The 26475-nt window shown below is 50.6% G+C and overlaps 1 protein-coding gene and 1 long non-coding RNA gene across 3 annotated transcripts; one reads left to right on the top strand and one right to left on the bottom strand.

Moving 5' to 3' along the window:
* Positions 1-876: 876 nt before the first annotated feature.
* Positions 877-16765, bottom strand: IGF2 (insulin like growth factor 2). Its single transcript, XM_085224309.1, has 4 exons — positions 16155-16765; positions 10386-10548; positions 3875-4041; positions 877-3161 (listed from the first exon to the last, which is right to left on the bottom strand). Exons 1-4 carry the CDS (start codon positions 16254-16256, stop codon positions 2919-2921), a joined length of 675 nt encoding a protein of 224 aa, XP_085080435.1. The 5' UTR covers positions 16257-16765; the 3' UTR covers positions 877-2918.
* A 119-nt stretch (positions 16766-16884) lies between these two features.
* On the top strand, positions 16885-25201 carry LOC146544246 (uncharacterized). 2 transcript variants are annotated; one of them, XR_014883424.1, is made up of 3 exons: positions 16885-22172; positions 23105-23313; positions 25044-25201. It is a non-coding gene; the product is annotated as an uncharacterized LOC146544246 (long non-coding RNA). The 2 variants fall into 2 exon arrangements; XR_014883425.1 differs by lacking the exon at positions 25044-25201 and having other exon boundaries at positions 16885-21125; positions 22082-22172; positions 23105-24405.
* Positions 25202-26475: the final 1274 nt, after the last annotated feature.

The raw sequence follows: 26475 nt of genomic DNA, 5'->3' as shown, positions 1-26475 counted from the left end.
GAAAAAAAAAAAAAAAAAAGAAAAAAAAAAAGGCAGAAAGGTAACAAACATGCCAAACAAACTTCCAGCAGTAGCCACCAGAAGCTACAATTAAATCAGTTCTCAACACACAGAAGCACACCCATTCCTGCAAATAAAACTGAAGGTCAATGACAAGTGCTGGGGTGGGGACAGGAGCAGACCCAAACTTTCTACCTGCAATGACACCTGCAATGAATTGGAAAGGACTTGAGATTAAGGTCTCTTGTTTGGTGTGGCCTTCTCCCACCCAATCCAACCCCAGGAACAAAAATAAACCAAAACTAGAAGAAAAAGTCAGGCTTTGTATTCTGGATGGATATTTATTTGCTTAACAGGTTTTCTTTTTTTCTTTTTTTTTCTTTTTTTTTCATTTTTCTTTTTTTTTCTTTTTTTTTTTTTTGGTACAAAGCATCCAGGAAAGCTTTTACTTCTCTTTTTAAAAAATAAAAACTAAGTTTCTTTTAAAAAAAGACACATGGAAAGGAAGAAAAAAAAAAATCAATTATTTTCAATTGCTGTTTTTGTTCTGCCTTCCCACCCCACCCTTTTCCCTTTCCCCCTCTCCCCACCTTTAATTTGGACCAATTTTCATTCTTTTCCATATATATTTAATAAAATAAATAAAGGATTTTCTTTGTTGTGTATTGCAGTGCCATTTTTTTTTAAACAAAGGCTTCATGGCTCAACATTGCAAGGTAATAACAAACAAAATGATTATACATTAAAATCCTCCCTCTCTTGAGACTCCCCTAGCCCTCCCCTCAAAACCACGAAATAGAATACAATTCAAGTAGTCTTTTTTTTTTGTTTGTTTTAAATGTATGGATATATAAGACAAAGCAAGTACAGAACTGGTTAACAGAGTGTCCCCGTTTTATTAGCAAGTGAGAGTATATCATAGGGAGATGTAATTGATTCCCCCCTTTTTATGGTTCCTAGACAGATAATATATATTATTTTAAAAACCAACCTATTTTACAGCCCTCTGCCCACCTCTCCAACCCATCTGCTCATTGAGTCCTGAGTCTCAAGCAAGAGACTTGCCTTTTCCCCGCCTGGGAACCTATCCCAGCCATCAGGCAGAAGGAGGCCACCACACTGATGGAGGTCACCAGGTTGACAAAGACCTCCGTGTTGATGGAGACCATCCATGTTGATGGTGGCCGTCCATGCTGATGGAGGTCATCCATCATCCTGATTGACGCCATCACAGTGATGGAGGAAAGCATGTTGATGGAAGCCACCATGTTGACGGAGACCGTCCATCATGCTGACCACGGCCATCACATTGGTTGAGACCACCATGCTGATGAAGGTCACCATGCTGACTGAGGCCATCGCGTTGGTGGAGGCCACTACGCCGGGGGGGACGCTTGCCCCATGTGGGGAGGGTCCCCATCATTCCCAAGGGTCATCCTCCATAGCCTTGGACATGGGGCACGGGGAGGAGGGCAGGGGGGTCTGCAAGAAGAACGCAAGGGGCAAGAGAAGGAAAAGGAGACAGAGGGACACGGGGCTGGCATTTCCGCACAGCAAGCAAGCCGTCAGGGTTGAGAGGATGGAGAAGCTGATCTTCACCAGGATCCACACAGAAGCAGGGCCTGGAGTTGTAACCGGCAATACCTTCGCCATTCAGAATAGTTTGTATCTAGAACAGTTCCCTTTTAGTCTAAATCGTTGTTTTTTTCTTAAAAAAAAAGAAAAAAAAAGAAAAAAAAAAGAATGCGTGTAGATGTATTTCTGTGTGTGCGTGCATCTGTGTACATGAGTGACAGCCAACTAGCTCATATGGTCATGACCAAGCTATATTTCAGAAGAGAAAAGAAACACATTTATCACACTTTTCCTAAAACGAAAAGCTAAAATTTCAAGTTCAGTATTCGCTATCTTGTTCTTCCCTCCCCACCCTCCCTTGCTATTTCTGGGTTTTTTCCCTTCCAACTTACTTTAGCACCATAACACATTTTAAACATTACAATCCCTCTTCAGATACTACACAAAATGTCCCATAAAAATAGTGCTTTTTTGCCAAAAAAGTTATATAATATATTATATATATAAATCAACTAAATCCGTGGCAAATGTGCAATGCAGACGCCTCCTCCATTTAAAGTGAGCATCAGCTCACTTTTTTTTTTTTCCCCTTTCCTTTTTCTTCTCTCTCTTTCTCTCTCTCTCCTCTTCCTCTCTTTCTCCCGTCAGCGATGGTTTCAAAAAGGTGCAAGTCGATTTGGAATCTTGTAATTAAGCACACACACAAAAAATGCAGATGGGACTCCTCGGAACTTCGTCTCAGTTACATTTTCTTTTTAAAGGTGCAAAAAAAAGTTATAAAAATAAGAAAAGTTACCAACGAAAAAGAAAGAAAAAAAAAAAGTTGGATGGGAATGAGGCAAAAAAGTTACATCCCTCAACATCTCTCCCCATTTGTTTTTGCTTTTCACTTTATTGTCAAGAAAGACATGGAATGGACTCTTCTTCTTGAGAAAAATAAAATAAAATTTAAAAGAAAAGTTAACTTCATATCCTTTTTCCCTCTTGCTCGTTCTTTTGTCTTCTAGTGTTGGCACTGGGGATGTCACACAGCGCCCGGCAGCAAAAAGTTCAAGTGCCCAACTGTCCCTTCGTAAGTACAAGGCTTGAAAAATACTGGGTGCGCGAGGGAAACGAAACAGGCCTGGGAAAAGAAACAACCCTCCCCCCCACCCCAAAAGGAGGACGCTGCACACGGCCGCTGCCATCCCCTCCTTGCTTGTGTCAGTTGTTTGGTTGGGGCCGGAGCGGCGTGATGGTGCCTGCCGCCCCGCTCCTCGGCTTGGGGACGGAGGGGCTCAGGGGGGGCCGAGTCTCGCCAGTCTCTCCCCGGGAGATCACAAATCGAGCCGGCCGGTCACAGTTCATTCCTGGGGGCCGGTCGCTTCAGGGGATGCCCGCGGCGCCGGGGGCCGCTGGCTGGGCAAGGAGATGAGGGGACGATGCATCGCCCTGGCTTCCTCGGCTGCTTGCAGCCCCTCTGCCTGCCACCGGTACCGGCGGGCACGCAGGATGCCAGGCACCTCCCGCTGCAGCCGCTGCGAGCTCTTCTTCTGCCACACGTTGTACTTGGAGTACTTGGCGTGAGATGGCTTCTGGAAGCTCTCCTGGGGAAGGGAGAACAACGCAGTCTCAACACAAGGTGGGTTACCTTCCCTGGGGTAATCTCTACCCACGGTTGCCCATGTTACAGGTTCTATTGGGTCCCCAGCGCAAGGAGGATGTGGACGGAGGAAAGCCACAAGAATTATTAGCAAGCTGGAAATACCTCTCCTATGAGGAAAGGTGGGGAGAGTTGGGGTTGTTGAGCCTGGAAAAGGTTCCAGGGAGACCTTGCTGCAGCTGGAGAAAAACTTTTTACCGGAGCCTGTAGGGATAGGCCAAGGGGCAATGATTTTAAGCTGAAGGAAACTGCACGTAAGGAGGAAGTTTTCCACAACAGGGTGGGACAAAGATGCTGGGACAGACTGTCCAGAGGAGCTGTGGGTGCCCTCTCTCTGAAGGCATTCAAGACCAGGCTGGATGGGCCTTCGGGCAATCTGATCTAAGAGTGGGATGTGTCCCTGCCCATGGCGGAGAGGTGGACTAGATAATCACTAGGGGGCTCTTCCAACCCAAACCGTTCTGAGTCAATGGTTAGAAGTTTGTTTTCTGCAATTTCTTTGACTCCTCAACAGTTATAAACACTTCAAGGCTCTGCATGCTGCCTTGGCTGCAGAAACAGCAGATCGTAGAGCCAGCAGCAGTCCTCCCCTACTGATGGCCTCCCTTTTCTCCTCTTTCTTGCTTCAGGGAGCTAGCAGCCCGAGTGCAGCCCTACCTTGTTGAGGGCTGGGAGGCCCGCAAGGGAGGTGGCGGAGAGGTCACGCTCTGACTTGACGGACTTGGCACAGTAGGTTTCCAGCAGAGCCAGGTCGCAGCTCCGAAAGCAGCACTCCTCCACGATACCACGGTTGATCCTCCTGTTATTTCGTCCCACTGGTCTACCTGTAGGGACAGAGGCCTGAGCGTTAGCCATCAATGTAGACCATAGCTTCGTCACCCTTTACCTGTTGCCTTGACGGCATCTCTCCTGCAGTGACCACAGACTGCAGGGTCCCAAGCTGGCACCTCCACAGCCCCATGATGATTGTATTTCAAAACTAGCAGCACTTCTCCCAAAACACTCATCATCTTTGACATACGCCCACAAAAAGCCTGAGTTTCCCATGATGGCCCTCCTAGACAAACGCTCTCAATGCTGACAGGGCTCCTGGTGTGCACACAACACTAATTAAAGGCACTTTCTATTGCTATAATTTATTCCCTTCCTATTGCTCCTTAGCAAGCCCAGCGCGGACGGCAGTCCGGATGCGGACGCCGCACCGATTACCACAAATGTCTGCGATGTTGATCCTGGCAAGAGAGTTTTATTAGAAAGAAGCAGCGCGGCGCTGCGGCTGCCAACCTCCCTCTGCCGTGTTGACGCTTGGGCAGGTGAAGCGAACCAACACGGCTAAATTTTACCAGATGGGACAGCTCGTAGACAGCTGCAGAAAGACTACAGGCCCATGACAGCATGCCAAGAATAGCTATTAAACTTAATCTTTTAATAAGGGTTCCTCTCCCGTTTCTTCCTGCAGAAGGATGCAAAAACCAGTGTCCAGTGCAGCAACAACCAAGCACATCTCATGTCAGCATTTAAGTACAGACAAAACACTCCAGAAGGCTGGCTCAGATCAGCTTCATTTTGTTCCTTTCCCTCTTGAAAGAAAATCAATGGGTAAATTTGGATTTTGGGGGCAAAACAAATGTTCTTGGGAAAAGCAACTTCCAAAATGTATAGTGGTCCCAAACTAAATGGTTTTCTCTGGGTCTTCGTGCACAGTGCCAAGACAAGGGGCTGAAATGGAGGGGACCAGTGCCTACACTGGAGCACAGGCCAGGATCAGCGGGGTTGCAAGAGACCCAGTACCACAGCCCAGCTGGGGGAATGCTGCTTTGATCCTGTGTACAACCCATGATCCCTCCATGTGCTCCAAATGAAGGCACTCAAGATTTTAAGGCTTTGGCTTGCAAGGTGTTGACTGATTTTCTCATGGGGAACTCCATTTGGATGGCCACCCAAAGTGCCCCAGGACAAGATGCAAAGCCAAAACATTTTCTGCATGTGCAATGCAGCCTGGTGCATGCAATGCAGCCCCGTGTGTGCAATGCAGGCACACATGTGCAGTGCAGCCCTATGTGTATAACACCAGCATGCAAAACACACCGTGACCTTACCTCAACACGCACTTTGCAAAAGCAAAGCCCCTGGCAGCACAGCACCTGCTATCTGTCAAACTCAGCCCTCACTCCATTTGCAGTGAGCCCTCTGCTCCACTCTGGAGCATCACCACCTTGCACTGAGGTCACGAGAGCAAACGCAGCATCGGGTGCATCGCAATAAAGCAACTGACTCATACCATGCAGCCCACCCTTGGCAGTCATTTAAATGCTTGATTTTCCATGTTCATCCCCATTCCACTTCTCATTTTGGCAATTACCTCTCCTTTTTCTTTTTTTTTTTTTTTTTTAAGTCTTTATTTTTACTTCTTTGGAAAACTTTCCGATGCAACCTTTAGCCAGCTACATAGGAAGGTGAAAAAGATGGTTCCATCTCAGCAAAGGCTTGGTGAAAGGAACACTGCTGGGAGCTTATCTTTCTATCCTTAAAATGCTCATTATCCGCAAGCACATTGGGTTGGGCTCTCCCTTGCAATGCAGGTGGGCGAGCTGGGTGTCCACTGCCATACAAGTGACCCCAAGGCAGGCAATCTGGGTGGCAACGGCTAGCAGAGAGGGGGGAAGGTGAGACAACCTGAGGTCATGTGCATGTATTCTTCACACATGTATGTCCACAGTAGATGTCACTGCAGGGGAGTTGGACTAGATGACCCCTTAAGGGTCCCTTGCAACTCAAACAATTCTATGATTCTATGTATATGCTGTATGTATATGATAGATATGCATCAAAACAGATGCAACCACCCGACACCAAGGGCACTGTTTGGGTGAACCAGCCCTGGGCTATCAGCACTCCTTGTTTTCCCCACCCATGGGCATGTCTCTTGCTCTCCAGCATTGCCCTTGCTCTGTTGCATAAAGTCCCTACATGCCATTCCCCTTGCTGGCACTGCTGCCAGCATCCCTGCAAGGGCCTGGGGGGGCACATCTCCCATTACATAATAGTCCATACCCATCAAGCCAAATGCCAACCCCATCCTCTATGGGAACACTGCTGCAGAGGAAAAAAACAGGCAAACATAACAAACAGGGATTTAGCATCAGAAAGCACCTGGAGATAATAACCCAGGGGAAAAGATGCCAGGACATTTCTAGTTAACAGTGATATTGCTGCTGACCTGGATTGGGGAAAGGGTTTTGTTCCGTAGCACAATTTACGCATGGACTAAAGGTTGAATTCCTTGGCTTTCATCCACCAGCAGCATCTCGCTTGAACATCACTGCCAAAGCCAGAACATGGTAAAGCAGGGGGTGAAGCATTTCTCCTCCTCCACTCCCCATCCACTTCCCATTTCTGCAATTACTGCCTTCCCCTAAGGCATCATGCTTCCCCCGGCCTTCCCAGGGGGCTCGGGAAGCAGATGTGCTCCTTGAAAAACCATGCTCCACCAAAAACCTCTGCCTGCTGGTGTCCTTTGGCATCACGCTGTCCTGATGGATGCACCGAGCATCCTGGTGGGAACTGGTGAGCGCTCCTATAGTGGTGGTCAAGCATCCTGACGGGACTTGCTGAGCATCCTGGCAGCGCTCCTGGGACACCCCAGGGGTGGGGGCACCCAGTGGGATGGGAGGGTCCCTTCCCTGGATTGCGGCACGGAGGCATGTCCCCACCTTCGGCTCCCCTCTCCTCCAGTCCATCAGGCAGCAAGCCGAGTGGAAGGGGACTTTGGGTGCAAACAGTCCCCACACCCCTGGCGCAGGAATGTCGGGAGCAACAAGGGGGCCTTTGTGCAGTGCCGTCCCCGTCCCAGTGCCCCCAGCCTGGCCCTCCCCTAGCCCCGGCACTGCGCTTTCCCCCCTGCTTTTTCCTAGTATTATTCGCAGGAGCGGCGGCACGCAAGAATGTGCCCCGTCAGCACAAGCGGCCGCAAAGAGCTAAATTCTTATCAGCTGTTGGAAAGGAGGAAACAGGAGCTGTTGTTTACAGAGAAGTCGGACGCTTCTCCCCCCGCAGCCCCTTCTCCCTTCCCTGCCGATGGTGCATGACAACAAATTTGCCGCTGGGACTTCCTCTTGCCCTTTTTTTTTCTATTTTTTTTTTCCATGCTCAGCATCCATCCCCGTGGCCGTGCCATAGGACGGCATCACCTTGCCGGCACCTGCAAGCCTTTGAGTCATCCATGGGGATTGCTGCAGAAAAGGGAGAGCAACACAGTGCCTGCAGCTGAGGGCTCCAGCCTCCTTGGAGCTGTTCCTTTGCAGCCCCAGTGCTTGGTGGCATCACTGCCGCGGGTCTCAGGTGCAACTGGGGATGTGACAAGGGCTTGCCGTGGGACCAGCAGCACTCATCCCCAAGGGTGTGCCATGCAAAGTGTTGTCTCTTTCACAAACAAGTCACGTAAAACAGCTGCCTCAAGACTTAAAGGAGGTCTATGTAGTAAAAGCCCTACAGTGGAATGCCAGTGGTGCTGAAACACCCCCATTATGGGATTTGGTAGGCAGCTTCAACATCCCGAGCCCCAAGCATCAGCCCTTGTGGTATTTCTAAGGGAGCCTGGTAGCTGGGTTCATGCTCTGTGCCAATGGACAGACAGGCATCTCCATCATCAGGGTGCACACTCCTCAGTCTGCTCTGTATATTTCCCCATCCTGGAACACCAGGGGTATGAAACACTGCAGACACACTGCATCCACATGCAAACTGCTGCATCTTGGAATAGGGAAGCTACACCTTAGCTTAAATTACTGCAGTAGCAGAAAACCAGTGGCAGATTTTCATGCCATTTCCATTTTTTCTCAGGATTATCAGGCAGCTGCTTGAAGCAAGCCCCTTCCAGCATGCAGAGCCACCTGTACTTGTGAGACAAGGCCATCAAAGTCATCTACCTCATGTATGAAACACACTGTTGGCATAGGTTTGCCCTCAGGTTGCACTTCTCATGCCAATAGCAGGTGGACAATTGGTCAGGACAATCCCAGCCTCAGTTTTAAAAATATAAACCAGGACTGTGAAACATAAATATGCCCTATAGAATCACAGAATTGTAGGGGTTGGAAGGGACCTCCAGAGATAAGAGTCTGTGCAGTGGAAATAACATTTGCCACGAGAGGTCAGGAGTGAAGATTAATATGGGCAGAAGAATTAATGCCTTCACTGGACCAACTGATGGAGCTAGAGGGAAGAAAGAGGTGAACTGGGGATGACCAAGGCCTTCATTGAGTAGAACCAGTGACAAATGTACATTCACTGCAACCTTAACGGATGCTGAAGAGATGGAAATATGGGACTGGTAGGTTTTCCGTCATCCCCCAGTGGTTGAGCTCTCCAGAAACATTCAACAAGAAGAAGGAAAGAGATAGGTGAAAAAAGAAGAGCAAGAATCCCCTTGTGAACAACAGACTGGTCACTTGGCACAAAGCTACATTTCTGCCTTCAAAAGTGGTTTTATTTTGGACTGAGAGGATGGGTTATTCGAGGTGAAAGGAGGTCAATTTGTCTGTAAAACAAAAGCCCCATTCCCTTTCATCCCCAGAGAGGGGGAGGAAAGAAGAGAAGCAAGGGGAGGGAGGTGGATGCTCCTCTACAGAGAGAAGAAAAGGTGTGAGAGTGGGATGGGAGCTTGCCACAGATATGGAAGGCAAAATCCAGTCCCCTCACCCCGGTGTGGCTCAGTGGTAGGAGGAAAAAAGGGAGATGAGGAGATGAAAAGCAGTTATGGTGCAAACTCCTAGCTGGGCTCAGAGAGAAAGGAACAGTGCTCCCAAAAACATTACATCACCAGAACAAAGCCATCACCTGCAGGGCCTAGCTAGAAGGAAAGTCACCTGCAATGCCACCACACCTGCGAAGTAACAGGCTGAAGCCTGATGGTAGCTGGACCATACAGCTTGTCCCCACACAGTCTATGGATGGAGTAACTCTCAGCCAACTGCAGCCCACCCTGCCTGGGCATAGGGTTGTAGTGGAAATGCAAAGTCATGCCTTGAACCAGTGATTGAGCACCTGGTGGGAAGACAGGGCCAATCCAGGGGAGCTCAGGTGCACGCAATGCACCCTAATCCCAGACCTCATTTAAGGGTTGGAGTGAAGGTAAGGGGATCTTGCTGAATATCCCTGCCTGCCTGAGGCCCTCTGAAGGTAAGCAGATTCTTTCTTTTATTTCAGTGCCTATGGCTGTTGCATTTGAGCAAGTTCTCAATTGCTGTAGCCTGGGACCTTGCTATTCTGCTGCCATTGCTGCACTTTCTATCGTGTTGCAAGGGTTTTCTCCAAAGCTTACAGCATCTCGCTCCCTGTAAGTGCTAGATTGGGAATAGAGGGAGGATGGCTCTCAGGATCGCTATATAAAATACAGTTCAGTACATTACTCAAGAGTGTATCATTGTAATGTAAGTTTTTCCAATACAGAGGCAAGGTTGCCAGGTGCAGCTGCTACCTGCATTGTTTTCCTTACTGCTATGCCTTGCATATTTCCTGTAGTATATTATAGAGTTCAGTCAGCTAGTCAGCAGTGGGGGTTGCAGGACACGAGCTTTTGCCTCTCCTATCCATCACCTTACTCCTCCTCATCTACTAGTTGAGCTCTTGTGCTGCTAACATGTATGGTCCAAACCTCAAAAACACTCAAGGAAAGCATGTTCCAGGCAACAGCCCCAAAGATCCCCTGCACTCTGTGGATAACAGCAACGCTGCAGTTTCTGGCACTGGCTATGCTGTTTAGAAGGTCAGACATCAGTGTCATTAGCAAGTAGCCAGGAGCCCACCTGGGAGGGCTCAGAACCAGTGGGTATATCCAAGCAGAGCCTATCTGAGTTTAAAAACAAGCCAGAATCCTAGCTCAGCAGAAATCCTCGTTATTTTGAAGACTTACCCACATCAACAGTGAATCAACCACTTATCAGCACTGCCCAGCCACATCTGAGCGTGGAACACAGGACTCAGCTTTCCCATTGAACCACCCCTTGCCTCACCACTCATCTTGCTCCTCTTCTCACCATGCACAACACCACCTTAAAAAGTACTAAGGTGGAGAACCCATCCTTCCCTTCCCAACCCAGCTCCACCTGCATCATCTTGGCATAGTATGAGGTGGGCACTGAGCATCATGTAAGCATGTAGCACTTACTGAAGTAGAAGCCCCTGTCCCCGCAGACGAACTGCAGCGTGTCCACCAGCTCCCCACCACAGAGGGTCTCTGCCGTGCCATACGCTGCAGCCGAATCCAATGCATAGGCCAGGAAGGCCAGCAGTAGCAGCAGCATCTGCCTGGCTGCACACATCCTCTGCACCTGGGGAAAGAAGCAGGGCGTTAGATGGAAGACTGACATGTCCTACCTGAGCACGTGCTTCCCCAAAGTCAAAATGAATGAACTTTCTGCCTGTTTTTGGAGAAAGTTGGCTTTTACTGGGAAAATAGTGGCCTTCTCCCCCGTGCACCCAGAAGGCACTGCTCAAGCAATCAAGGGGCTGATTGCACAAGCTAGGTTTGCTGGTGAGCACTGGAACCAGAAAGACACACCATAGAAGCAGAGTGGTTCATGGGGGTATCAGCATGACAATGCTACTACAGCACTGCATGATGCAACATCCGTGTTCCGTCCCTCAGTGATGAGCATCACTGCATTAATACAGCCAAATAACTATGGCGGCCAAGAGGACAGCAAAAAATTAAGAGGGGAATTGTGTCAAAACTGCATTCACCCATACTGGCTGCTAAAACTCAAGCAGAGCATCCCCTCTCCCCACTGATGCTCAGCCAAGGCACTGGGTTTCACCTCCCATTTTCATCACCATAGCATCGGAGCAACTCGAGAATAATATCAGTTAATGAATATTACCTCACCCCCACGGGATGCTCGGAGATGGAGCCGAAGCCCGGGATAGATTAAATGACTCACCCAAGGTCACAGGGGAAGTCTGCAGCACAGCCAGGAAATTAGCCCAGCTCTCCCGGGGCCCTGCTGTGGCCCTGCCAGCAATAAAGCCACCCTTGCCACCAACCATTATGTGCACAGAGCTCCAGTAGTGTCAGAAAGAAGCCATGGTCCCAAGTCATAAGCTCTCCAAAATAGTGGAGATGATCATCACAGCACCACCTGCACTGCTTGAGTCGTGGCAGCATCAGCAACGCAATCCCCTCCCAAAAAGCCAGTGATTATCCCATGCTGTTTTTGTTCTTTTTTTCTTTCTTTCTTTCTCTTTTTTTCCTTTATTTTCACATGCACGTGATGTCCAAGTGGGATATCAGGATGCCCAAACTGCTTTCTGCCCCCCAGCTAGTCACTGTGGGTATGTGCCTCCAGCACCTCATCTCCTCCCCCACTCCAGCAATGCCCCTGCTATGGTGAGGATCCATTGGGGTGCATCATCTGCAGCAGGACTGCTTTGGCCCCAACACACCCAAGCTCAATCTTTTGTCAGCAGGGTGATATCTGATGCCAGGGAGATCTGATATGTTCTACTCCTTTGCAAAACACCAACTACTGCAAAACTTGTGCTGCAGGTGCAAGCCTTACCTGCCTCCAGCTCTTACTGGTTGTCCAAGCCTTAAATACCAACAAAAAAGTCTCCGTCTTGCTATCTATGTGGGATGAAGCCACGAGGATAGCAATGGTCCCAATGCTGACACCACACTGAAGGAGACCCAGCATAAGCCCTTCCTTCTCAATTCAACTATTGGGTACCCAGTGCTGTGCCTCCACAGCCCCCTTGGGGCAGGAGTATGAAGCCCTCTGAGCCTTGCATGTGCATACATCTTCCATCACTATGGCTTAAGCTCTGTCCAGCATCAGGAGTCAAAGCCATTTGAGCCTTCATATTTATTGCAAAGGCTCTCTCGAGCAATGGGTAACAGAGACAATGTGGCGTTGGTGTTTTCCTGAAGGATAAGGTCCCCGCCACACAAGAAGAGATGCTACACCCATCCAAGATTCATCACTGCAAAATGCAGTTGAATCAGTTGTACTGACTGCCATCCCTCAGTAAGTGCACAGAGGGAGGTCATGCATCGCCGCACGCAGTTTCAACCAGGATAGCAAACAAGAAGGCTCCCGCTTCTCCCCTTGTCCACAGTGGCACATATGGGACCAGAAAACTGCCATGCAGTGATGCGCCCATACCGCACAGCGCTCTTTATGTCTGGGGAAGCCTAAGCACCTCTCTGCAGCCCTGCGACAGACAGGTCACACTGGTGGTGGCACAGCTATGGAGAGGGTCCCCTTGGAGCAGCACCAGTGTGATGAGAATGAGCCCAAAGCAGGTCTGCAGCAGAGCTGCCCTCCGGCCTGAAGGATTTGCTGAGGATTTGCTACACAATCAGCTGGAGAGATGATTGTGGTCCAGCTGCCGGGGAGTCAGAAGCCAAGAGGCCACAGTGTGCTCAAAAGGCCCAGTTGCCAAATCTCAGAGGAAAGCTCAGGCATTCGTCACATTCAGGCTTGCGCTGAGCCAACCGAACCACGGTGCCTCTCTCTTGGGCAACATCTCCCAAAAAATGGATACTGAACCTCCTGTCTGACCTAATTCCTTCTTCAGTCTGGCCTTCATTACAATTTAATATGAACAGAACAACGTAGGAGGGAACTGACAGATGGCCCAGTCTGCAAAATTTGGATTTGGACAGCAAAAATAAAAATAAAAAATCTTGCTCTTTGTGGAGCACCTAAAATGGCAAAAAGTTTTCAGTCCAAACACAATGGTGCCTGCAGGGTGGGGGGAAAAGCAACTTTTTGCATCTCATCCTCCATTGCCCTTCCAAAAAAGCGGGTGGATTGGATATCTTTCTACTGCAGAAGATGCCCAATGCTTGTGCAGGAAGCAATGCCCGCAGTCACAGCATCTCCATCCCAGCGTGCAGCTGGAGACACGGCATTCCTTGCATACTGAAATGTGTGCATGGGGCCATAAGGTTTTGCCTACAGATATGAGATGGAGCATATTGCTGCTGTGAGTGGAGAGGGGATGCGATGCAGTGCGCAGATGTCCCTCAGGGAGCAGGGCACTGACCTGGATTGGGGCACAGCTCTCTGAGGGCAGGAAGTGGGTGCACACCTACTATCACCACGTCACACCAGGGCCCCCAGCTCTGCCCACAGGCATGGTGATGCCCTCAAGAGCCAAAAAGCAAAGGCCAGCATAGAGAGAAAGGTGCCTTGGCAGCCAGAAAGCAGCTGGGGTGGAGGAGCTGCCCATGGTACCCAAGGGAGAGGAGCCTGCGTGCTGTGCCTCGGTCTGGAGCATCCCACATCCCTCTTACTGCTTCAGCCACGTGCACCTGGCATTTCCCAAATCCTTACCCTGGAGGCTCCAGCCTGCAAAAGCTTCTTTCTAAAGGAGAAAGGGTATAAACCCAGCTCGAAGGAGGCAAAACTTTTGACCACTGAGGCAAATAAAACTCACCTGAGCTGAAGGGTTCTGCTGCTCAGCTCTAATCACTGGGATTGAAAAAATAAAAAAACCCACACAACTCACCATTCTTGGCACCTGGCTCGTATGACACTTATATGGCTGAGGTTGGCAATGCCGCCTCTATTTTTAGCCCTTGCTTTTTTGTCTTCACGACTTGTCCCCATCAGCAGCCCCGTGCCAGGGGTCACCTTTCCATGCCTGTGCCCCATAGCCAGCGCTGCCAGAGCTGTGGAAAAATCAGGCTCCAAAAGGTGAATGGGGTATTCAGTACCATTTACTCACCCCACTGGGGAGTATTGCACAAATTTTGGTAGGCGGCCCAGAAACGTTTGATTTATGGCATGAAAAAAAGGAAATGCAATCTTGCTTAACTCTTCTATAGACAGCTGGCAGGACCCAGAGAAGGGATTTAAGTCCATTTTAGTAGCCTCACTTAACTTCTTTCTTTATTGTTCCTCTCTCCTTTCTGCCTCCACGTCGAAAACCTGGAGCGTATCAGGGAAAGTTAACAGCAAGTTAAGCTGTTAAATCAGGAATTGTGGTGACTGGAGTTTACTGGCAACTGATATTCCCACAACACGTTGAACTTGCTTTATGTCTTGGCACAGACAGCTTAACCCTTTCGGAGTCACGCTGTGGCCCCCACACAGATTTCTTCCCCCATCCCTCCTGATCCCCTCATTCTGCATCTCCCTGCCCCGACAGCCCCAGCAGCCTCAAAAAGCAGAGCCAAGCCGGAGAGGAGCGGGAGGTCAGCCCCAGGACATGGGCGGGATAGGGTGGGCCACTTCCAGCGCTCGTATGCGATTCTGGATCCGCACCAGCGCCTCGGTCCCTCTAAAAATAAGACCTCACCTGCTGCGTTTGCTTTATTTAAAACAAGAAAAGATGTACAGAAGCGCTTTTCCTTGCGAGGCCAGCTCCAAAGCTATAGAAATCAATGGAAAGCCACGCACCGACACCTCCGAGCCTCTCGGTCAAAGCGGCAGCCCCGCAGGCAGGCTGCAAAAAGGATCACCTGTCAGAAAGGGCCACGGGACACACACGCAGCCGCCTTCAGGCTCTCCAATTTCATGCGGCGGTGGGAGGGGACCCGCGGTGTCAAATCTTTTATCCCTTAATGAATTTTCACAGGAGCCGGGATAGCCCCTTTGAAAGGCTGAGTGAACTTGTGTGGGTGTCGACACCGCCAAGCGAGATTTACAGCTCTGACCCATTCACCCCCACCGAAATTGTCAAGTTGGGTCCAAAACAGTTCAGCAGAGCTCAAATCAGAAGTGTCAGTCAGTTTTATTCCTCCAGATGTCCTTAGCACAAAGTCACCCCTACAAAACCCATGACCCAGGCTCCTCAGCTCTGCTGTAAATCACGCCAGGAGGAGGAGGAACCAACCCAACACGCTGAGCCCTGCGGAGCGAAAGAAGAAACCGCACACGCACACCCGCACACGCAACCTGACAACAAATAAAAACAAAGAAAGCCAGGCCTGGGCCTCCCAAGCTCAGCCCGGCATCGGGAAGAGATTGTGGGTTTCCCATGGAGGGTGGAAGGCAGCGCTGCTCTCCAGGTGCCTGCCCCGACCTGACTGTCACAGCGCACCGTGGCCACATCTGCTGGTACAGTTGTGTGGAATCTCTGTTTCCTCATGTGCCCCAATTCCCCACTGCTCAACGGAGTGCTAAAACCCTTCCAAGTTGCTCTCTTAAAACAATTACTGTAGGGAAAAGCAATTGGGAGGGAAGAAAAAAAAAATAATAAAAAAATCACACGAAGTCGAGGGCTCTATGCCAACCATTAACTCTCACTCCATTTTGGCTTCGCTCTCTTGTTTTTCCTCTCCGTATTTTTATCCCTCCGAGACCGAATGCGCCGCGCTGTTTTTCGGAAGAGTTTAACGATCCCCCCCGCTCTCGGAGCCGCGGAACGGCCCGTCCCTTCCCCGCTCCGCGCCGCCCCGTCTCCCCGCTTCCAAAATCGCGCCGCGCAGCGCCGGGGGGCCGCGCAGCGCCGCGACCTCGCATAGCCCCGGCCCCGCGGCCAGCCCGGCCCACGCACGATCGCGGCTGCCCGCACACGCGCGCTGCCGCCGGCCGCCCCCCACGCGGGACCGCCCCGCGCCGCCCCCCGCGCGCAAAGGGGCGCGCAAAGGACGCGCGGCGCTCCTGCCGCCATCGTCCCCCCGCCAGGTGCGCGGCGTCCGCGGGCCCGCGTTCAAAACAACCGAAGCGTCGCGGAGGACGCGGGCAGGGGCACCCCGGGGCCGCCCCGCACCCCCGCGGCGCGGCTCGCGAGTCGGCGGCGGGCAGCGCGGAGCGGGCCGGCTCTCGGGGTCCCTCTAGCGACACGCGTGGGGACGGCGGAGCCGGCGCGGCTCGGATCGGCTCGGCATGGCACGGCACCGGCATCGCGGCACCGGCACCGCGCGGCGCTGCCCGGTTCGGCGCGGCGCTGCCCGGCGCGGCTCGGCACGGCTCGGCGCGGCGCTTACCTTGGCGCTGCCGCTGCCGCTCTCAACTTCTGTCGGCGGCGGGCCGGGGAGGAAGGCAGGCTGCCGGCAGCGCTCATCCGTGTGTGCCCCGGCGCTTGCCATGCTGCTGTCCGGCCCTGGCAGCGATCGCGGCTCTGGCTCGCCTTCCCCGCGCCCTGGCTCGCTCTCCTCGCTGTGCCTTTTGGTATGTCAAGTCCCTGCTTGATTTGGTCTGGAGGATGTTATTTTGTTACGATCAGGTATTTTGTTATTCTAGAGAGCAGGCGAGCGCTTTCCTTTTCTTTCTCCTTTTCTTTCTTTCTCCTTTTCTTTCTTTCTCCTTTTCTTTCTTTTTTTTATCCCTCCTTTTTTTCCCCCTTTTTCTTTTCTTTTTTTTCTCTCTCTCTTTTTTTTTTTTTTTCTCCTGGTTTAACCCCCTTTTCCTTTTTTTCCTCCTCTTTCTCTCCTCCTGCCTTGACTGCCCCTTGGGTGGCTCTCACTTTTTGGTTGTTGTGGTGTTTACTGACTGCGTCCCCTGGCTGGGGCGGAGGGGCCGGCTGCCTGCTGCCTGCTGCCCGCTGCTCCCGGCTGGCTGCCCCACGAGCGAGGAGACGGGCAAGGCGCTCTAGCTGCCCCCCTTTTATACCCCCCCAATGGGCATGCTCTGACTTCCCCAGCGAGCACCAGCCCGGCCACGCAGCCAATAATGTTGCAGAGCGATCCCTCCCTCTTTCTCCCTCCCTTCTTCGTAACCCTGCGAAGTCCAGCTCGGGGAGCGACGGGAAGTTTCAAGCCGCTGGCTTTCCCCGCCCGGGAGGGGGCTGCAGCCCACCCCTGCCGGCCGCTGGGTGGGCTGGGGGCCGCGCATCCTCCGCCTCCCCCCGCAGGTGAGGGCGGGCGGCTGGGGAGTTGCGTCCCCAACCCCTGCCCGCGGTGCTGGGCCGCCTCTCCCTGCCCTCCAGGGAACCGAAACTACTGTGGGGTGATCGGAAGCAGCGGGAACTGGCCATGCCAGCCCTGCTTTTTGGTCCCGCTCGGACTGCGCGCAGGGCACAGGTGGCTGTGCCATCCGTCCTGCTCTGTGCCAGCCCCACAACATCTGCATGGCAGTTGCGGGCACGCAGGGGTGCTGGAGCATGTCCCCCCAGGTTCACACTGGGGCCCTGCCCCGTGTTACACACCCCTGTGTTGGCAGATGCAAGCGCCGCTTTGCCTGCACACATCTCTAGGGACAGCATGGATGCCCACGCTGCACGGATCCAATTGGATTTGGCACTCCACGGCACCTCCAGTGTCTGCTCTCTGGGCTGCCCTTGCTACGTGCCAGCTTGTGCAAGCAATTGCTTTGAAGCCAAAAGGACTTTTCCCAGGCTTTGCCATGAAGCAGCGTGTGATCCGAATTTGCCACCGTTGCAACCGCCGCTCCACCACCGGAGCTGCACAATGATCACCGGAGCTGCACAGTTCACCTCCCAAAAACCTGCCCCGCTGAGAAGTGGTTGCCCCGGAGGTGGGCTGCAAGGGACCCCACTTGCTTTCCACCAGCGGCAAAGTCCCGGAGCACTCGCATGGTAGGCACAGCACGGGTGGCTGTCAGCTCGCAGGGATGCGCAGCTCAAGTTGCAGTGCAAAGCATGCACCCACCCACAGCAGCAGGGGCAGAGCTGCCAGCATTGCGCCGCGGGCTGCACATCGCAGGTGGTGCTCATGGTAGGCAGTGGCACGAAGGGGTGAGGGCTCAGCAAATCTCAATGACGTGCACTTAGAGAACTCTTTTTAAAACTAAATGTTCACCTTTGTAGGTTTTGTTTTGTTTTGTTTTTCTTTTTTTTTTTCTTCTTTTTTGAGAATAGAGAACTCGGCGCCTCTCTGAACAGCTGGAATTGCCATAAACATGCCGAGGAAAATGTGAGGCTTGAGCAGGACCGGTCCCTTCCTGTTGAGCTTTGGAGGTCCTCCCCTGCCCAGCATCCTTCTCATCTGCAGGCTGTCCCCTGGTTGTGTCACTGCGCATTGTGCCCAGCAGACTCCCTGGTGTTGGGTGGTGAGCAGCCAGCATGCCTGGGACAGAAGCGTGATGCTGGGAAAGCACTTGTGTGCTCAGCATGCTCCAGTGTGGGCATTAGATCTCAGCTCCTAGTGAGAAGAATTGGTCTGGCTGTCAAAGAGAACGGGCTCCTGAGAAGTCCCACTGGCATCTTCTCCGCAAAGAGGCATCTCCACTGTTGCCCACCTTCGGCTGTAGGAGTTTCTCTGAGATGCCCAGGACTTAGAACATCCATACCACGGGTCCTCGCTTTCTATTCATCTCCTTGAGGAAGATCAAGCACCTCTCCCCACTGCAAGCAAAACCCCATCAAAGGGAAGGACTCAGCCTTGGCAGGGGGCTGTAAGCCCCTGTTAATAGCTGAAGGAGTCGGCTCTCTTCCCTTCCCCCAGCCCAGCGCTAGGACCTCCTGAAAGGAGACAAAAGAAAGCTTGGAGGGGGTTAATCTCCCTGAGAAAAACAAGTGATTTTCCAGTAAACAACTGCAATAGCAAACAATGGGGGTGAAAAATAGCGATCATAAAAAAGTCCGCTCTGAGGAAGAGGCGACCCAATAAGAGAGGTGTCCCTCTGACTGGGGGGACAAACAAGGCAGCCTTTCGGTGCGGCTTCGGCGGCAGCAGCAAAATGCGCCCCACAAGTTGCCGAGTTGGGTCTACTTGGGCTTGTGCCTTTTGATCTTTTAATTGCTTCTTAGTTATCCTTCAGTGCAAATAAATAGTGCATTGTGTCAAGAAAGAGGAGGGGGGCGGGGAAGGGAAGAAAGAGACACAAAAGAAAGAGCTGTCGCCCAGAAGAGAAAAGGAACAGGTTCTTTCCCCCACCTTTAAAGGAGTGAATATAACTGTATTTAGGGGGGCGAAGGGGGAGAAGGGGATGGGATTAGAAATCAAAGCGAAATAGGAGAGAAGCGCATTAAGCCTCGGGCATCCTTACAGTAGGAAGGAGAGAGGAGGTGGTAAAACCCTCAGGGAGTTTATGCCGTGAGTTATGAGAGGATCCACGAGTGTAATATTGTTAAAGGTCAGCCCAAACCTAATTTAAACTGGGGATGTGTGACCTCCGCCCTTCATTTAATACAGTCATAAGGAACATTACACTGCAGATAGCTGGAACAATAGCTGCCTCCACCCCAAACTCCAGCCCATGGCATTGCCTGACAACAGGGCCTGAGCGGCAGGAGGACGAGGAGAGCTGAGGGCATGGCTGGACCTGCACCAGAGAAAGGCTGAGATGGAGAGAGAAGGGCTGGGATGAGCACAGCTTCCACCCCAGCATCATAGGAAGTTTCTGGGTTCCATCTGAATCCATTGGGATGCCCAGAGGATGCCCATCTGCAAAGCCCCCAATGGCACTGCCCATCAGAGCCCACCCAAGCAGATCTGGGTGGCCACCTACACATTGCCAAGGGCCTCAAAGGACGAAGGAAAGAACAGGAAAGCTGGAGCCAGGCCAGTCCTTGCAGGCACCTAATCCCAGCTCAACCAAGGCACCCATTGGTGCTCATTTGGTTTATTTCCCAATGAGCAGGAAGGGGATTTCTTGGCATTTGAGATGCACAATACCTATTTGTAAGACACCTCATATTCTCATTTGTCAACAGTGAGGACAACTGGGAGAAATCAGACTACATTACTGACATTAGACCACAGGAGGGAGGGAACGGTTCCTGAGTTGGCATCTCCTGTCCTTGAAGACTGGCAGAAAATGTCATCACAAGACAGAACGGACAGAGATCAGGATGAGTCCTAAAAGCAACCATTTAATGGCAGAGAAGTAATCTTAGTTGGCCCAGAGCGTTTTTCAGTGGCTTTAAGAAAGTGATACCTTTTGTTTTGTACAGCCCAGGAAATTGGCAATAACACTGTGTCCTTGTGTGCTGCTAAAATATATTGATCTCGGGGCAACTGGAACTGTTTGAACAGGAGAGATTCATTGGCGACAGGGGATGTGATATATGTAAGGTCCCTGCATGAAATTGAAGTCAAACAACTCAGAGTGGGAGAAATAATTCACCTCGGGCCTGTGGTCAGCAAGGAGCAAACAAGAGTGGATGCCAAGAGGGTCCGCTCAGGTCTCCTTGTGTCTGCTGCTAGGTTGTTTTATGGGCAGGGTCATCTTTCTGACATGTTCAGGGGGAAAAGGGACTCTTGGAGCAAATCCTGCCCTGGTCTGCTGATGCCTTGGGGCACTCATTGGACTTGAGGGTTGTTGGCAGATGCACACAAAGAACCTGGATGCTGCTGAACATTGCAAAACTGAAGTTCTAGAGAGGTATATTATTGCATTGTGCCTGAAGAATTTGTGACAGCAGTTAAAGGCACAGGTGATTTTCACCCCTATTTATATGGAGGACAAACTTGCATTTCTGCAGACTGGACAGACTTGGTAGTCAGTTTCCTGTAGCATCTTTTAAAACTCAAGGCACTGTTTGCAGCATGGCCAAAGCCAGGAGGCTGAGGGCTGAGTGCACCAAAGGGTCAGACCGTCCCAGGGAGAGAGGGATGTGTCTCCTCTCTCCCCACCATCTATGGAAGGAAAAGCATCTCTTGGTCATCCCCAGCTGCCAAAGTGGACACCTAAATGGGATTTCTGAGAAGGGTGGGATTGGGTAGATAAGGAAGAATGCTTCCCCTCTCCTCCTTTTTTTTTTTTTTTTTTTTTTGGTGGAGGGAGCCTGGAAGGCTCCAAGTTTTGTCTGATTATATGTGTCAAAAATGTTCAACAAATACAGTAGCAGAAGGAGAATGGGTCTGTGGGTCTGTGCCTGTATTAACAGCTAAGCACATCACAATTTCCTGTCGTCCCCCCCCCTTTTTTTTAAAAAAGCATTTCCATGGAAAGGCTCACAGGAATGTCATACAGAGGAAGAAGTCCAAGCTCCTTGAAGGACCAATAAGAGCAACAGCAGGCACAACTGGTTCTTCCAAGCACCAGGAGATGAGGTCGGCTCTTCACAACACCGTGCAAATACAGGGAATTATTCTGGAGCAAGTCCGTATGCTGCCCATGCACTGACTTTGCTTTGGCACAGCTCCTTTGATCTTCTCCTTGCCCCCTGAAGCCTTCCAGCTTCTGCCCTCCCCACCAGTTCAGCTCACGTATTTCAGACAGGCTTTAAAGGTGCATGCTTGGAGTGCCCCTTTACTTCTCCTCAGAAAATCAGACACAAGAGCCAGAGGGAAGTGTCACACTCCAACAGGTTGTTTTCCCAGGTGCCCAGTGCAGGTGGTGGCACTGCACACAGATGGTGATACATCGTAGGGAATATATGTGGGGCCCTTATTGAGTGCGGAGAGGTGGAGTGGTGCAGATACATCTCTGTTGTGTAATTAATGGCCTTGAAAAAAAAAACCCAGCCTGTTGGCTAAGCCCGAATACCTCTGAGGGGTTCAGGAATCCCAGCTATGTATCTTTCAGGCATTTCTTCCTCTGTTTTTTTTTTTTTCTTTTTTTTTTTTCCCCTCACATTGCTGCTGTGCTTCAGTGTGGGTCTTTGTTTGCAGCTCTCATTGTCTTGGGGCAGAGCATTGGGTTGGGAGCTTCTCAGGGCCAGGGCTTCCCATATTGAGGACCCCCATGACTACCTCTGCTTGCCAGCCCAAACTGGGGTCACCCCATCAATCTTTCAGGCCAAGGGGCTTTGTGGTGGGAGAAATGGATTGAAGATGTAGTGAAGATCCCAGAAGAAGGAAGGACATGGGGCCATGATCCCATGGGCAGGTGGCTGTGGATACAGGGAAAAGGAGAAGTGAGGAAGTCATGCATGTTTCACGTAACCCATGCACAGCCTCCCTTTGCTACGGCTATGGGCAAGTCACTTATTTTCCTTATGTTTTGCATCCTCATCCATCAATTAGGTGTGAGAATACATCTTCTCCCCTTTGCCTTGCTTCCTTAGGAGTTGGGACTGATCTTGCTGGAACTGATCCTACTGATGCCTACAGCTGGAAGCAGTCTCATGGAACTTTGCAATAGGGTCCCCACTGCAGGTAACATGGGGACACACATCGCAGAACACATTGCCCATGCCAGGGGTGACGGACACTCTCACGGGGGAGCAGGAGGTGTGCACTGAGTGGGGTGGGTGATTTGTTTTCTGGCTCAACCAAAACGTTCACAATCATAACCCAGGAGGGGAGGCAACAGCACTTGGCAAACAAATTTACACTAAGTGCACTTCCCTGGAAATGTTTATACTCTACCGCTGAGAAATGTGGCGATAGAGCAGCACGGCGCCGGCGGAGCAGAGGATGCTGCATTGAGCCAGCTCCCAGCCAGGGTGGGCTTGGGGGCACAGGGAAAAGTGGCGGTGGTGGTGTCACCATCCCCACCTAGCAGGGGATGTTCACCTCAGGACAGAGGGAACAGCAGTGCACTCCTTAAGGGTTGGAAGTGTGTAGGGATGGTTTGGGGAGAGCTGGGGTGAGCTTCTGGGACATGATTACCATTGGGACCATGCATATTCAAAAGCCTCACATCTATGGTCTCCTGTTGGCCATCGGGGTTATTTGACCTTCAAGGAGTGGTCTCTAGATGGAGCTGGGATCTCCAGGTAGTATCACAGTGCAAATAGGTATGGTGTGATCCTGTGTGATAGGGAAAGCTTTTTCATGGTGCTGGTTGCATTTCAGCAAGGAGGAAAGGTCTGTGGACAGAAATGCAAGGGCTTTGTAGATGTCTCAGTGCTCCTGGAGCAGGAGGCTTCATAGGGTGCGTACCCTAATCTAATTGCTAATTACTAGGCAAGTAACCCCCACAAAAATATACATATAGCTTTTAAAAAGAGCACATAGTGGGCTTACATAGCACGTGTGTGCACGCATGTATTTTTGTGCTGAGGGGGTAGAGAGTTCTTGGCTAAGTAGGTAGAGCCAAATGGCAGGTGACTCAAATGCTACCCCTATTTCTGTCCCCATTTCAGTGATGCCACTTGGGGTGACTCACTTGCTGTCTCCACGTCTCCTCTTCATCAGCTGAAGATAACTCCTACTGGGATACACCGATCCTTGGTGCGCTTCAGCATCTGGAAGATCCTAAGAGGAATGACACAGAGTGATGGGAAGCACAGGCACAATCCTGAACATTTCCATACCTGCTGTAGGGCATCAGCCCAGGAAAGAACTGGAGAAGGTCTAAAGAGGTTTCTATTCCCTGTGTGTGTTTATGGTGGGCAGACTCTGAGCAGGGTGGACTTTGCTTGCTTTCAGCATCAGAGGTGTTAATCCCATGTGTCAGCAGCCCGAGTGTGTGTGTGGCCAGCGTGTTCTCAGCCCTCCATGAAGCCCCAAAATCAATGGGCAAAGGGTTAACTGAGCTCCCGAGGCAGGTGGGAGCACAGGTCAGGCTGAGTGATATCGCAGACATGTTATTTGAAAAGCTAAGAAATTGTGGAATTCCTCACCTAATCCAACTTCCCCACAGTTTAAAGAAAACTGCAGTGCAAGATATGTCTACGTCTGAAGGAAACTCCCCCCCCCTTCCCCACGAACCTTCCCCTGTGTGCTCTATATGTGCATATATGGAGCTCATGCTGCAAGCCACCCCATGTTCTGCTGGGCTTCCAGCCACTGGGATCTCTCTCCTGGAAAAGCCCATGAGATGCAGCAGCACCATGGGGAGCCAGGTCCTCTGCTCCAGCTCAGCAGCCCAAGGAGCTGAGCAGCTGTATTGATTTTGTATTTAATCAAAGGGCTTTTTTTAGCTGGAAAAAAAAAAAAAAAGAAAAGAAAAAGAAAAGGTGGGGTGTGAGGCTTTAATCTGGAAAGTTTTACAAATGGAAAAAGGCAATGACTAAGAAGACTTCCAGAAAAGTTTAGGCTTTTTTTTTTTTTTTCCTCCCCCACAACATTTCCTATCGGTTCTTCATAAAAAATATTTTACAGGGTTCTGTTGGAAAATGTGTTGCTTGCAAATGGCAGGTGTTGGCAAAGGAGCCAGTCATCTGCCTGGTGACTGTTGGTCTTCTCCTGACTATGGTGGCCCTTTTCCAACCTGAACCATCCCAGCACCACCGTGGGTTGCAAGAAAATAAATGTGTTTTCTTGGGGGGTGGACAGGCAGCCTGATAGCTGAGGCTTGCTGGAATGATGGTGGGACGATGGTGTGCTCCTCCATTGGCTTCTGGGAGGCTCTGTCTTCAGCTTCATGGAACGCAATCAGTAGCTCAGTGATACTTTCTGGTTAGAGAAATGTGCTCAATAAAGTCAACTGGTTTCCCTTAAAGAGATGGAGAGGTGAGCTCACTCTGGGAGTGACTGGAGGGGCCCTGGGCATTTCACACCTTAAATTTAAGCTGTACGCAGCCCTCAGCCCATCCTCTTACTGACATGGCCCTGCAGGAGCAGATGTGCTGAAAAGCTGCAGGGAAGTGGCTGGAGGGCTAAATGTTGCTTAACCCCACAAAGAACCACTTAATGTCTCAAACCGTGAGAGCTGAGGGTGATTCATCCATGGATAAACCTCATAAAGATGAGGCTCATCCATCCCAGTGAGGTTCATCCATCCCTCACCAGAAGCAGAGAGAAATACATGGCCAGGACGGGGAAGGAAGGTCCCCAGACCTCCTGGCACTGTGTTAGCTGGAAAATAGTTAAAACACTTGCACAAAAAACTTTTGGTGAGACAATACAAAGATCAGTGGAAATCGGTTGCCTCTTGCAGACCCCAGATTAGGACATCCCCAGCTATGAGAGGTGGCTACACTGAGCCTCTGTAGGACTGTGAATACCTGAACGTGATTAATGATTAGCAAGTGGAATAGGTGATCTCCAGAGATCCCATCCAATTCCTAAGATTCTATGATTATATTCATGGCAATTGCATTCCTGTTGCAAATCTGCCTCTCATTTGATTTCTTCCAGGTGGGTTTTGTGCTGAGCCTTCCAAGTCCAGCAGGTAGATCCTGGCAAACGAGAAGATTTTTTTATTTTTTTGGCCTGGAAGTGAATTGTTTGGAATTTTTAAAGATTTTTTAAAATTATTTTTAGTTTTCATTAAAAGCAACCATTTCAAGTATGTACGGATCACACGGGTGTTTTATAGTCAAAACAATAACAGTAACTGCAAGAGGTGCCAGACTGGAACAACCTCTTCTGCACTAATCTAATCAGAAGGAAAGAAGAAAAAAAGATGCTTCTGAGAGATAGATTGAATTCCATTGTCTTTGCATGTTATATAAGGAAAAAGAGAAAAATCTAGCAGGCATCCCCTACAAGAGACTTTTAGAGGAATAGAGTACAAACATGAGTGTCATCATTAGGTGATGATTTGCCCGAGTCACCAGAGTGTTTCAAGAGCTCCCATCCCAAATCCTGCTGAGACCCTATCCCAAGTCCTGCCCCAAACCACACCTGTGCCTGGGAGGGCAGTGTTTCCAGGGGTCCCCCCCCTATACAACCTATACAACTAGAGGCACAGACCTGTCTCTGGTGTATGATGCCCATTTTACAGCTGCTTTCTCCTATCCCTTGCTGCCTTGGAGACCCACTTGAAAGCAGCAACAGCACTGTTGGGGCATACAAAGTAGAAGATGAGTCACTCAAAGCCTTTTCTCCCACTTTTGAGATGCTCTTCCACACCCAGATAGGGAGCAATCTCCCAGGGAAGGGAGGTGGAATACGTGGGACAGATTTTATTTAATCTAAACAACTGGCTTGGGATGCTGGTGCTTGGTTTTTAAATGAAGTAATTCTAAAACTAAGATTTTCTGGGTGTTACTCTGTCAGGTTCTGGTCTCAGGAGTGAAAACAGCTAAAAATGGAATCCTTGATCTTCAGCAATTGCTTTGGAGGATTTACTCTGGGTTTTCTGCAGATCACAGGAAGGAGAGAGCCCAAACCTGGCTATCCTGGAGAAGGGGGCAAGAGATTGCAACACTGGGCAGAATCAGCTGCTGCAATGAGGTTTGCTGCAGAAGCTCCATTAGCGTGAGCACAGGCATGGCACAAGGCCTGGTGCCCACATCTCCACTGGGCTATCCGAGGAGGAGGTTCTTTGGCCATCAGACACAGTCCAAGCAAAACTTGCAAGGCAGGCTTTGTTACACAGACACAGCATTATAGCCCAGGGAGAGGTGTCACCTCAGAACTGCCACCGCCATGGAGATATGGAAATCATCTGGTTCTGCCCCAGTCACCAAACCCAGCACCCATTAGGTGCTCAACACCCAGCCAGTCTGCAGGTGTTAGCACTTGCCATTCCCAGCTTGCTGTAAATGAGGCAGTCTTGTGTTTTGGAATTGTCCACATCACGAATGAGCACAATTTCTCCTCTCAGATCTTATGTTAAGTGGCT

Source organism: Meleagris gallopavo, chromosome 5 (assembly GCF_905368555.1).
Source record: "Meleagris gallopavo chromosome 5, MGAL_WU_HG_1.1, whole genome shotgun sequence".
Classification (NCBI taxonomy): Eukaryota; Metazoa; Chordata; class Aves; order Galliformes; family Phasianidae; genus Meleagris; species Meleagris gallopavo.
Note: the sequence above shows the minus strand (reverse complement) of the source record. Positions and strands in the feature narration are given on the sequence as shown.

Coding starts and splice junctions, on each gene's coding strand:
- IGF2 (XM_085224309.1), bottom strand. CDS start 16,256: ATGGCAAGCGCCGGGGCACACACGGATGAGCGCTGCCGGCAGCCTGCC. Junction 4,042..10,385: donor GGACAGGGGCTTCTACTTCA/GTAAGTGCTACA, acceptor CTGTCCCTACAG/GTAGACCAGTGGGACGAAAT. Junction 3,162..3,874: donor GCCTCCCAGCCCTCAACAAG/GTAGGGCTGCAC, acceptor TCCCTTCCCCAG/GAGAGCTTCCAGAAGCCATC.